The sequence below is a fragment of the Melitaea cinxia genome, chromosome 13 (genome assembly GCF_905220565.1).
Source record: "Melitaea cinxia chromosome 13, ilMelCinx1.1, whole genome shotgun sequence".
Classification (NCBI taxonomy): Eukaryota; Metazoa; Arthropoda; class Insecta; order Lepidoptera; family Nymphalidae; genus Melitaea; species Melitaea cinxia.
The window spans coordinates 3495856-3510308 of record NC_059406.1 but is presented as its reverse complement, the minus strand read 5'-3'; the positions used below and the strand labels follow the sequence as shown (position 1 = coordinate 3510308).

Below are 14453 nucleotides of genomic sequence, written 5' to 3'. Positions count from 1 at the left end.
TTGAAGTCAGTCCTTTTTTATCGATTATTTTCTTGAACACAATCGGTGTATATCGTTTTAATATGTGTTGGGCATATGTTACCCTTACAATAATGGTAAACAGATTTGAATTTTTGTTGTGATTTCGGTGTGTTTTCGTCTGTTGGTCTTGGACAATGAATGCAAAGGTGTCTTCCTCGATTTGCAAATTATTTTGTAGGTGCCATTTCTGTCCCTCTTTTTGACGATGAAAAACTTTTGTGACGATATATTTTTCAATGGCTCTTCATCATCATCTCTATACAAACTTTTCAAATCTATATGTTGTTCATTCGATTCCAAAACCACATGCTGTTCGTCCAACGATTCCAAAACCTGTTGCGTGAGCGTACGCAAAGATTCCCAATTCTCAAGCAGTTCGTCCCGAGATACCTCATGTTGTTCTGTAGATTCATCTTCACATTTCTGCTCAGAATCAGTGTTATGCTTACTCCTTTTATATTTTCCGGATATATGCCGCCTTCACCATCTTCATCATCACTACTACCGTAAACATCGCTATTTTCATCATCTAACCAGTTTGATATACGACGTTGTTGTTCTTTGTCCATTTTACCAGTTAATAAAATTTAAAATAACAAAAAAAAAAATACATAAAAATATGTTACAAAAGAAATCTAAACTAAAAAAATCAATTCAATTTTACTTACGTGGTTAGTCGCGTGGGGTCTTTCAAAGCCCGTACGCACAAAACACGTTTGTATCTCACGGCACTTACGCGTGAATTGAAGTTAACGGGGATACGCAGCAAGTATAATCCAAATTAGGAGGGTACCCAAAATGTTGAATCGCTGAGATGGTTTTAAATGTTAACTATCTATTTATACTATTTTACATTTCTGTAACACCTGGGCTTTCAAAGACCCCACGCGACCATCGGAGGGTTAAGCAAGTATTAAAGTAAATCCAATAAAATTAAAATTCTTTAAAATAAAATACGAGCTTCAAGATCAAACGAGACTGTTATGAAATAAGTTTCATAATAATATCTTATACTATTAAACGAGCAATTCTTGTATATATATATATATATATATAGAATCTGGATCTCGGAAACGGCTCCAACGATTTTCATAAAATTTAGTATATAGGGGGTTTCGGGGGAGATAAATCTATCTAGCTAGGATTCATTTTCAGGAAATGTCGTTTTATCCCTGTTTTTAGGGAGTGAAAAAAATATCGTTAGAATGCGAAAGTAAATTTCGCATTTGTCAAATTAGTTGCAATAGCTCGGTGGGAAATCGGTCGGTCGGGACCAACCGAGAAGATCATGGTTCAAATCCCCATGTCCCTGGTCAATTATTTTTTCTTTTTCTTTTTCTAATTGCACTGGTTATTTTTTATTTAAATAGGCTGTTCCTTTTTATTTATTTATTATGTCGGTAAAATCGAAAAATATTATTCATATTTTATCATTATTATTTTTTAATTATTTTTTATTTTTGATTTTTGATTTTTTATTTTTATTTATAGTTTTTATTATTGTCGGTAAAAAAAAATATTATTCATATTTTATAAATATGTAATTCGTAAATATGATTTTCAAAAAAAAAAAAACGATTTGTTGGAGCGCCTATCAGTTTTGAGAAGCAATTACTCTCAATCTTGTAATTGTGTATTTTATATCAATTTTTAATTCATCGTTATTTTTTATTTTTATTTTGTGTTAATTAATTATTAGTAATTGTGTTTGCAGGCAAACGAAAAAAAAATCGACTTCAATTACATCGACAGGTAATACAATGTAGGTACACGGAAAAATAGTCGAGAAATACGCATTATCAAAGATTACTCCAAAAGTTGTAATCAGATCTCGATGAAATATGACCACATGATAAATATCGGCTTTCGATTAAGTTAAAAATCATCAAATTCAGTACACCCAGTAGTATGTTAAGTATTATGTAGTTAATGTAAAGTTATGTGGATTTTCGAGAGTTTCCCTCGATTTCTCTAGGAGCCCATCATCAGATCCTGGTTTCATTATCATGCTACCACACCAGGGATATCTTCTTTCCACCAAAAAAAGAATTATCAAAATCTTTTCATAAACGACGAAGTTATCCCTGAACATACATTAATATATATACTAGCGACCCGCTCCGGCTTCGCACGGGTATAAAATATAATTATAGCCTATGTCATTCACTGAAAAAAAAACGATTAATATCGATCCAGTAGTTTTGATTTATTCATTACTGCCTGTGGTCCGCACGCGTTAACTTTAGAGTAAAAGCCGGCAGGAGCTGCCGCAAACGCTACGTACCGCAATTTTTAAATCTACAATATCTTCAAAAATATTTATTTAAATCATATACTGTAAAGGGCCATATAGATCTATATTAAATCAACAATGTATTTAAGGTATTTAATTAGATAAGGATTAATGCTGTATTGATTAAAATCGCTTTGAAAATTAGCCATTATTTGTCGTAAAAAGTAAATGACAAAAAAATTTTATTGTGGGATATTCATAAGAGATAGACATATATACCATAGCGGAGTTTTCTGTAGAACTTTTCAATGTGTATAATACTTAGTACATTATTTTGATAAATCTCGTAGGGTTCAGGCTGCGTTTGCAATGTAAGCGGTAAAATTGTAATTATTTACGACATCACAATAGAAACCTCAAAAATAACAGTATATCTCCACTATTTAATGGATGTTATTATAGATATAAACCTTCCTCTTCAATCACTCTATCTATTAAAAAAAACCTCATCAAAATTCGTTGCGAAGTTTTAAAGATTTAAGCATACATAGGGACATAGGGACAGACAAAGCGACTTTGTTTTATGCTATGTAGTGATATATATATCGCAACTTCGGTGCAACAAAGTCACAACAGCTTATTTCTTAATTTTACAGGAGAGGACTTTTAATTTTTTTTTTTCGCTTTTACTTCCTCTTTTCTGGATTATTATTTATGGTAGGTTTGAAATCTTTATAAAATTAATAGTTTACTTTCTTTGCTATAGTTTAAAAATCTTATATTAAATTATCAAAAAGTCCTAATAAAAGACATAACAAAAAAAGTGTCCTGAATTGTGACTTTGTTGCACCGAAGGTGCGATATATATATATTGAGTTTCCTTCAGCCGAATTGAGAAACCTCCTCCTTTTTTTGAAGTCGGTTAAAAAAGACTTCATCCAAACTGGCAGCGAATCATTTTAACTCTTTTCTACTACTAATCCTTCACGATTTACTAAAAATACCGAGCGGAGCTCGGTCACCCAGGTACTAATTCATTAACTAACGAAACATAGCACTGAAACGCATTCTTGCTGCGCATTCTTTTGAGCCGAGTGTTGAACTTTTCAACATTTTTGTTTCAAACAATTCTCAAACTGCCCGTTTCTTTTTCGCTTTGTAGATTATATTCGGCGTTTTATTCGTATCCGATATTATTTCTTTACTTCGCATTTCATAATCTGGATTATTCTGTAAACAACGTAACAAAAGTTCTTCGAACTTTCTGCATTATTCCAGTAAATGTTCCGGCTTTATAGAGGATTTTTCGCCACTCCGTTTCTCATGAACGAATTGTGTTTTTTTTTTCATTTCTTCCTTTACTAATTAAAAAAGTATCTCGGTCTAGCGTTTTTTTTTTCGTTTTAAATTAAAACGAAAGCCCGACAAAATATTGTTGGTTCTCTTTTCAAAGTAAAATGAGAAACGTAACATCCTTAAGTAGTGGTATAAAAATAGATTTTTTAAATTAAATCAAGCTATTGATCTACACTAGCTTATTCAAAGCTATGTATGTGTATCTAAATAGCAAATTCTAGTAATATTTTACGCTAAACTAAGATATGAAATTGTAATCTCAAACAGGAATCCGCACATTTTAGAAAACCGTTTCAGAGTTTTTATCAGTAGTAACGTAAAACATTTTCAACATTTTACGTTTTTCAGCCAATAAAAATTACCAAAAACTTTATTACAAAGGGCAGCTAAATAATCGAATTTCGGCAGCATATATAAATAGATAGTATGCAACAGTATGAAATGTACTGCTCAAAATCCGGGGCAGCCCGACTGGGACATTATCTTGACCTTACAGAAGATTATAGATAAATAATACTGCTTTCAAGCAGTGTTGTGTTCCTCTAGTGAGTAAGGTGGCCAGAGCTCCTGAATGGGATTGGGTCAGCAACGCGCCTACAATGCTTCTGGTGTTGCAGGCGTCTATAGGCTACGGTAATCGTTTATCATCAGGTGAGCCGTACGAGTGTTTGCCAACCGTATAAAGAATAACATACATGTAACTCAACATGTAAAAATTAAAATTGCATATAACTCTCTTTTAATATATCGTAATATAGGACTTTTTTATCATTGTGACTACTTCATATATTATAACAATGAAATGAATTATATAATGAAGATATCTTTCGGCGAACCAAATTTGTATTGTTATTGCAGGACTCCAATATTATTTGTCTTTTTTGAAATATTTATAGCAAACAATTAATACTTTATTGTAAGAAAAACTTGTTGTTTTATTATTTCCAATGATTACATTTGTTATGAAGTGATGACGAAAATTGTAATTAAAACTAAAAGAATTAAATTAAAATCAACGTCTCCCATAGAGTAAAAATTCTGTATCTGGAACACAATAATATACGCAATATAAACACAAAAGCCCATAACAAATGGCTATATATATTTGTATATTTTGTCAGGAGAAGCCACTGAATCAGAGACAAATAGTAAAACAGCCAGTTGATGTGACCAATGCGCCAATACGTCATCAAGCAATAACAATTAATAAATTTTGTAATAGTTTTGTCTTTAAATAATAGTTAAATTTTATTCACGTATATATTAGATACAACGCAAAAACCAATCACACGGAATAATCTAAAGCAAGTAGTATAAACGCAACTTTCTGATTCCCGCAATACCTTCCTCAAACCTGATGCGCAAGACTGGAATTACAGTACCAAAACGCGTTCATTAAATGAGTAATTTAATTAGATATCTACCATAACGCTTCCTATACGCGGTTATTTACAAAGACGATTCCGAATTAAGGCCACGTCGTCTAATTTAAATTGAGTTTTGGTAACAGTAATTTCATTTAACATACAAAGCTCAACAAAATAATAAATGAGTTTCACGATGAAGCAGCTATTCAGTTGTGTTTTAAGAGATCTCGTTTCAAATTCGTTTTATTAATGAATAGGGTAATTTTATTACATAGATTTTTTCAATTTTGTAGTTTTTTTTTTGAGTTGGACATAATAATTGTTACTTTAGCTCTCTCGAGTCTCAGTTTGTCCATTTTTTTATCAAGGCATTAGTTTTATACAAAACTAAAATTTAATAAATGCTTCTTATTTTAAGAGTTTGTACTCGTAATTAATAATTTAAATTGTCAACACGATTATTATTTCAATTGTATCTAAGATTATAATTAAGCTTTGTGTGCTTATATCAATATCTTTGAACAATAAACACCTCTAAATAGCTTCTGAATAGGAAGAAATCCCGTACCAGTTTGTATTACAAACATTGAAGAAAAAAATTATAAATTGACAAATATCGTGACAAATGTCTGCCCAGCCGACACAAACATTTGTCGTTAGATATAATCCGTAACTGCTAACAGCCAACATTAATGACCACACCTAACCTACCTAACATAATAACCTAACATCACATAAAATAACAAAATAATATGAGTTAAACTTGCAATGGTCTTGGAGATGGTAGAAGAAGACACAATGATAATGAACTTTTGAAAGTTTTTACGTTCCTGATACGTCTAAAGTAAAAAATAGACCAGTCTATTTTCACTTACATCCAGCCCAATTGACGCTAAAGCCGGAATCTAATAAGGCCCCGCAATTTCCGACGCTAACGGCTCTAAGCCAACAGACCGGATTTATTTGGGCCCAAGCGAAAACTCTTTTAAGAACACTTTCAAGAATATACGAATGTGGCCCGAGGACATTCGGGCTTAAATGCTTTTATAATGGATGGAATAGAACTTCCTGAGTGAATGAATGATAAAGAAATACTTAATGACGCATGTGCTATCAAGATATTAGAAGGAACCTTTTATTATTTCCTTTTCTTGTGTCCTAAACATACAAAACACGTAAAAGAAATATATCTTTTTCAGAACATATAAATAGTACTCAGTTCCATAAGAGTAAAGACAAGCTCTCGTAAACAAATATTATCTAAATAAAAAAAATAAACAAATAATAAACGTCTCACACTCAACAGTTCCTACTAGGATTAACTCTTGTGTCGGGGGTCCGGAAACATACAAAATACACAAACATAAAGTCCCAGAGCAACGCAAATATTTGTATGGCCAATACAAATGTTTTACCCAGTACTGTGACCATTGCGCCAACGCGCCGTCGAATCTGTTAAGTTACTTGTAACTATTTTTGATTTGACAATAAACTTTAAAATGAAATATCGATTTTTTTCCAAAAATGTCAGTTGTCATCTATGTGTTAATACGCGAAGCAAAAACTTTGTATCTTTTTTTACGTAAATTGCGCGGACGGAGGAGTATGACATTTCGCACTCTTATAGTTTATATAAAGAAGGAATGCAGAATGCTATTTTCTTAATAATGCATGAAAATACATTAAAAATAACAATAAAAACACGACCATATATTAAACACACACACGCGTATATACTATTTTTTGTAGTGTAGTAGTTCTATTTATTGTAGAAAACATTATTTGACAACAGAACCTTAATAATGTTCAAAATTATAATTTCAATTAATTATCGGATTTCGACCACTAATAATTGTGTGAATATAAATTATTTGTTTTTTGTCACAGGAATGGAATGATTACAAGCTGAAATGGAACCCCGACGATTACGGTGGCGTCGAAACACTGCACGTGCCTTCTGAACACATATGGCTCCCGGATATCGTGCTGTATAACAAGTGAGTAAATTTTTTGAATATCAGATACAGCAATAGTTATTTGTGATAAGAAAGAGAATATTTATAGTATATTAAATATTTAAAATTAATAATATTAGCGTAACTGCTAAGCAGTTGCAGATAAAGATTTTCGATTTAACACTACCAACTTATTTTAATATAGACTATATAATCTTGACTTTACTAAAATTGAGATTACAAAATAAGGATTCAGTTTTTTTACACGTCCTTTTGTTGTACTTAAAGATAGATTTTTGTAGCTCTGTTATAGGAGCTCTGTATTTCCACGTTACATCAAAGAAGTTAAAGTCTTGTGAAGTAACCCAAACATTAGTTCAACTCGAGGTCTATTTACGATGAAATCAATTTAAGAAAGTTCACTAGAAACCTGCGTCCCGCTATCACGAGTTTTACTAGTCCAATTTCTTTCAATGAACTCAAACTTCGTCTATAAAATGTGATTTTATTTGTGCGGTCCCCTTATCTCCTTATTTCCTTGGGCAACTGCCATTATTTTGCATTATCACGATGACTCGACAAGTTTATCGGGGCATCCAAACCGCAACAAAAACTCCAAAGCCGGCCTTCTTTTCACCCTGAAAAACATGGAATTATCCTCGTGTCAGTTCTAAAGTAATTTTCTATTTGATATTTTTATGTGTTTTTTTTCTTACGACTCATTTGGCGAAGACCAGATATAAGTTAGAAAGGATCTTAAACTTTTTTAGTAAGTCTATTTCTGATTAATGTTAAAATCTATAAATATTTTTTTTTATACTTTATTGTACACAACAAATATATTACAAACAAAGCATAAAGGTAGTTACAGACAGTGAAGTACAATAGGCGGACTTATGGCTAATTAGCCATTTCTTCCAGACAACCCAGACATAAAAAGGAAACTTATTATCAAAATTGGGTGGGTGGTGTAGATGTATAATAAACTTACATACAAACGGCTACATTCTAATACTTATAATAAAAAAAAGAATCAATATAATTCGAATAATCGATATAAAATCTGTCTTTATGCTAAAATTTTATCGATATCTAAAATCTACATACAAAAATCACATCACTAAGCTACACAGTGTACGTAGCTAAATCAGTAATCGATTTTTGATAAAGACTCAAGCACTAATTCGATTCGGATCGTCTCGCTAACTTTAAAGCCATTTTTAAATCCCATATATTCCCAGCGTCACCCATTATCACTGGCAGCTCACCGCATTTCTATGCATTAACGCCACCCAACGACGCCACTAACAGTATCGACCTGCTTACGGTCCTCAAAATAGAGTTGAAATTCAAATGCGGTTAGTTAAATGGCAGAGTAGAATGTGCCTGAAGTCGGCCAGGCGAAAGGCACGATAAGTGCAGCCTTTAATCTAAATAGCATCAAGGTAGCATTAAATACGGTGGGATAAACACTGACTAAATCGCATCAAACGGGGACAGGCGCTTCTTTTAACTGTAATTGCGAAGGAAGCAAAGGATTAGTAGCCGAGCACTTTTAAATCTTTGAAGGTAGAAATAAAAAGGGCAATAACAATTGTTTGGTGATATTCTATTCAGTGCAGTTTACGACTGAAGCCGAGTTAGTATTTTTATTTCTTTCTATAACACTACACTTTTATTGTTATCTGTAGAAACAAATTTTTATTCTTCATCTTTATATTTTTTCATATACTATTTCATCTAAGATTTGAGTATTGGTTGGATCTTGATATTTCAAATTCTCACACGCGAAAAATCTATACAATAATTTCCAATTTATTTTGCAACATTTTTGCAGCCAAGTTTAATACAGTGCAGTATACGTGTATTATCTCCAATATTAAACAAACAGATACCATCGTGGCTGTTTACAAACAACTGAACAAACAACTAAGACGCAATCCATAATTCCGCTATTGCAATTCAGATAACGCTTATAGGAAGCTGGTAACAGCCCAGCTTACTTTGCTGTGAAACAACCATGTTTGTTCAAGTGCTCACAGCTTTATGCCCGATCATGTGTAAGTGGACATCCTTTATGCATAATGTTTGAGTCTCTGACGACGTTATCCTTGTGGTAAATATGAGTAAAATACAAGAACGTTTTCTTCCGTATCTGACACTTCCACTACAAAACTGTATCTATGCTTGATTATTTGTTAGGTTTATTTGCTTTAATAATAAGTTATTTAACAATCTATGCATATAATAAAATGGTAGGAAAGTCAAAACTGTATATGGAAGATTTTTTTAAAAGAATATTTGGGGTGTGATCTACAATCGATACCGAAGCCAAAAATATAGTTTTTAGAATTTTTGTCTGTTTGTCTGTATGTATTTCCAGGATAAACTCAAAAAGTACTGCATGGATTTACTTCAAATTTGGCACAAATAATATTAAAAAGTCGGTTCAACATATAGGCTACAAATTATCACGCTATCACCTACGGGGGCTACGGGGAACGAGCAGTAAACATTTATTTCTTCAACGCATTCTGTAACAACGTGTAATCTAACGATGCATATTTGAATTATGTTAATAACCATGCTATAAAGCTAGCTTCATACTATAAATAAAGACACTCTGTAGTATATTTAGTATCAGCATTGCACCCGTGCGAAGCCGGGGGGGGTCGCTAGTAAGTTATAAATTAACAGTGTTCCTTTCATGATAATCATTTTGTTTGTTGAAACTTAAAACACAAAAGTTGAAAAAATATCGAAGATAAACGCATTTTTTGAAACAATAACAAAAATTGTTCATTTTTGATAGATATTGTACGGAGGCTGAGATTTTCAAAAATTTAAAAACTCATATTAAGAGAATAGAAATAAACTTTTCATACTCAACTGACTTCATAAACGTCTATGACATTAATGACATTAATGACAGATGACTGTTATACAAAGATGACTCCTTTTTGACGTCAAAACTACCGGTTGATGTGCTAGTAGGATTTGATCTCCACACCTGGCAAGTATTTTGTATTTTACTTACGAATACCTGAAACAGGGTACTCGCACTGGGTACGTAATTCGTTGGTATCAATTGTTTTATTATAAATTTGAGGTTGTCAAGAATTTTGGTATTAAGATATAATTATTGTACTGATACTAAAACGCAATATTTATTAGACAGGAAACATAATATTCATCATAAAAAAAACGTACCAATAAATATTGAATGTTTGACTGATGCCTGCAAACCTCCTCAAATATACATACTCATAAGATATTCCTTTCATAGAATCCTTCATTCGTCATCCGCGAACCTTCCGTGACTTATCTTTTCAAAATATCAATAGGCAATACATTCCCCGTGTGAGCGAGAATAGAATAAATTTTACCATATTTCTTCAGAGAAACTTTATTACCATCTCCCTTCCATCCATCCATTCGTGTTCTTGATAGGCTTACGCTTCAGCCCATAAAAGTCTCCTTTGTTATTTATTCAAATTCACGTAAATGTGTTCGTATTAATTATTACTATTAGATACGTAACGCATTTTTGTACAATTTTATATTGTGATTGTGATTTTATTTGTGTGACAAATGTCCCATTAATATGTTCACGATTCCTGTGAGAAGCGTATGTTTTTAAATACCAATATTTATTTCTGAACTAGATTTTTATCCTTGTAAGTTTCATTGGACATGAATATCGAAGAACATCTGACAAGGAAATTTTGTATCATACTTTTTAAAAAATTCATTAACCCTTCCAAAAAAGGAAATATTTATATTAAAACAAGTTTATTTACAGGCTATTTAAATTTACTTTGAACAATGTTAATATTTAACTACGCATCGCATACAATTTCACCCAGCTTAAATGCTAATACACGTCAGATCAATTGATGTATTCATTTAAGTAGCAGCAGGATATTATATGGCCTATTATATTTTTATTATATTTTATTTATCGATTCGAGTATAGACAAAATTGTAAACTACCCACATTTTTACTACGTTATTAAAACGTGATACCACAATTTTTACTTGAAAAAAAAGGTTGATTAACCTTTTGACATTTGAAACTGCTCAGAATTAGTTTGATTTATGAAACTCACGGCATAGTTTTGAGTAGTGCACCCTATTGTACGCTGGGGGCATTAGACGCAATTACGAGACGCGAAGATCATATTTTTAAATTTGAGCGGATAGAGGTTACTGCTTAATGCACCTGTGACTACCCTAAAAGCTCTCGCGAATATACGGTGTAAACTTTATTTTTAATGGCACAACGTTAGCATAATGGAAGACAACGCGAACCATATTTTATGACACAATTTTCACGGATGTGAAACTTTGCTATGACAACGCTTTTAGAAGAGGCGACAACAAAATTTGCTTAAGTCGGCCTTTGAATGAAGTGTTTTCTTGTAACGAAATTGACGGCTTAATTTTAACTTAAACTGATTTCGTGACTGAACGTTCTTTGTCCTTTACCGTGTTGTCTTTCGAGATTTTACTTTGACAATTATAATTTAGTTTCAATGAAAAATATTTTATTTATTTATTTTAACCTTCTTGAATTTAAAAGCAATTGTTCTTTATTTTGTTTTTTCTTTATTTTAAGTTACTTACTTTTTTTCTATTATAATGGGTTCTATTCCCACCCTGAGTCTAGGTGTAATATATTTATTTATATATGTACTATTTATAAGTATGTATATCGAAAAAAAATGTAGCTATGCCAGTCGGCTGTTACCTATAACACAAGCATTAAGTTGCTTACTTTAGGAACAGACGACTGTGTGTGTATTGTGTAGATATTTATTTATTTATTATTTATTTATTATTTATTTATTATTTATTTATTATTTATTTATTTATAATCATCCAAAAATAAGCGTATACTAAAGTTGAGTGGTTTTACTTGGGTTAACGTACACCATTCTGTTTCAATGCTTCCGCGCGTATTGTTAAATCGCCTACGATTTCACTAAATTTGATCTATAAAAATAAAAATACAAAATCAACTCATAATTTATTGGATGATAAAATAGTAATAAAGTGACGTCATTACTGAATATATGTAATTCCCAAAGTTAGTATATGTTACTTATTACTCATAAAATACTTTTAATACATTCATTATGCACTATTCATAATAAGCAGAAAAGTTTTCTTTATCTTTTTGTGGTAAAATCAACGATACATCCACATTATGGCTATTTGAAAATTGAAACCTCCCCGACAAATTAAAGCACAAAAGCACTTCTCAAGCGTCATTTAATATAAAACAATTTTAATTTAAGTCTTCGATGTTTTTTTAATTAAAATAAATCTTGCTCTCTTGTCTGTGTACTAGGAAAGTAATCTTTTTTACGTATATTTTTTTTTTTTTAACTTTTTCATATTTCCTGTAATTTATTAATGTTTGTTAATTAGATAAAATAATAACTGTATACATTTAATGCGCGTTGCCGCGTTGGCGTTTGCGGGCTCGATCCCCACACATGACAAACATTTGTATTGGCCATACAGGTGTTTGCCGTGGTCTGGGTGTTTGTGCAGTCCTTGTGGGCCTCCCACCGTGCCTCGGAGAGCACGTTAAGCCGTCGGTCCCGGTTGTTATCATGTACACCTGATAGCGATCGTTACTCATAGTAGGGAATTCATCCGCCAACCCGCATTGGAGCAGCGTGGATTAAGCTCTGATCCTTCTCCTACATGAGGAAAGAGGCCTATGCCCAGTAGTGGAATATTACAGGCTGAAGCGTACATTTAATATAAGGAATTATATCAGGAAAATAAAAATGGGTATAATAGAGTTACAATAAGGATATAACGCAATCTTTACAACTTATATTATATACACATAAAAAATATTTTATTTTTAAAATTGTACTTTTATACATTTGTTTTGACTATTTTAATCAAGAGACTTTGATCAATTTTAAACACAGCTAGACAATACATATAACAACAAACTTTAATTTTTAATTTTAATACACACTTGCCTTTATATATTTTTATTATTATTTCAGTACAATACGTCGTCTCGAAACTTAGTTGAGACGATATATAACAGCAATGTATCACTTTAAAGCATGTATTCACCAGCTCAGCAAGCTATTTGCGGTTGCGGCAGGAGAGCGATCCACCCGCAACCTGTCCCTAATCGATTTCCATTGGCGGACATCAGTATTCAACAAAACATTTATCCATTGAGTAAACAGCAATGGATAGTGTTTTATTTGATAATTACGCAGCAGATCGCGTAGTTCGGGAACCATTGTTAGTGGTACAAAGGGTTACAGATTAGATCAACAAACGGTGCGATGTAAATTAATGTTTTGTTATGGCTCTGGTCTCATAAATTACGTAAAGGTATTTGCTCAATATGATAATGTTTGTTGTGAAAGGATTATTAGTGTACTATTGCTTTTATGTTGTGTTTGTAGATATTAATCACCTGTTTACGAGGTTATATTTAAAGCTGGTATGAAATAATTGAAATTAATTATTTATTAAAATAAATTATTAATGAGTGAAAATTTATTGTTTCGGAATTCAAATAATATTTAAAAAATCAAAAATTGTATCAGCAGTTGAGGCATATCTTAGATACTTTATATCGAATTTACTATAATAAACTAAAAATATACATAAGTATCCACATATAATATATCGGAATTAATAAAAATAATAAAAATAAATTAACATAAAATTAAAGAAACAATTCTTAATAAATTCGTTTTGTTTCAGTGCGGATGGCAACTACGAAGTGACTATTATGACTAAAGCTATCCTTCATCACGACGGAAAAGTTATATGGAAGCCGCCTGCCATCTATAAGTCCTTTTGTGAGATCGACGTCGAGTACTTCCCTTTTGATGTGCAAACCTGTTTCATGAAGTTCGGTTCATGGAGTTACGACGGTTACACGGTAATACGATCTTTTGATATCAGCTAAAACAGAATTTGTATCTAGAAAATTCGAAATTTAAAACGTTTCCCTTGCTCATTGTTTTCCAAGGTTACTTTCATTCACGTGTTAGTTATTACAAGATACAACTATGTAAACAAATCATTACTTTATTATTCCGCTTATCTTATTTGATAATACCAATAAAGTAAGATAAATTACAGTATTTTTTTCTGATACAATGTCAGTAAAAATAAAATATATTGGCATTCGATAAATAATACAAGCTATGAGATATGTCTTGAAAGGCGGGTGTTATAAGAAGTTCGGGATGGACTTTAGAGTGAGGATTCTGAAAGGCGGATATCTATCTCTATCAAAGCGAGGAAGACAATAAATCTGAGCTGTTCCAACTTTCTCATAAATAATTTGAAGTCTTGGCTTTGTCGGTGGCGGTTATTATATATTTTTACTCGTATCTTTCTTTATAAGATATTAACAAAAAAAAAATCCAATTTCACTTTGTCTTAAGCCGAGTTACATTACTGCGTAAAGTTATTTTATTACGGCAATTCGAAATATTTATCTTTTGCTGAGTATTTTTATTT

At 31.8% G+C, this 14453-nt stretch overlaps 1 protein-coding gene across 1 annotated transcript in view; it reads left to right on the top strand.

Moving 5' to 3' along the window:
• The window catches only part of LOC123658862 (acetylcholine receptor subunit alpha-like 1), a 78555-nt gene that overhangs the window by 61398 nt on the left and 2704 nt on the right, over positions 1 to 14453 (top strand). The window contains exons 3-4 of the mRNA XM_045594154.1: positions 6865 to 6974; positions 13686 to 13866. Of these exons, the coding sequence (XP_045450110.1) occupies positions 6865 to 6974; positions 13686 to 13866 (291 nt within the window). The remainder of the gene's footprint in view (positions 1 to 6864; positions 6975 to 13685; positions 13867 to 14453) is intronic.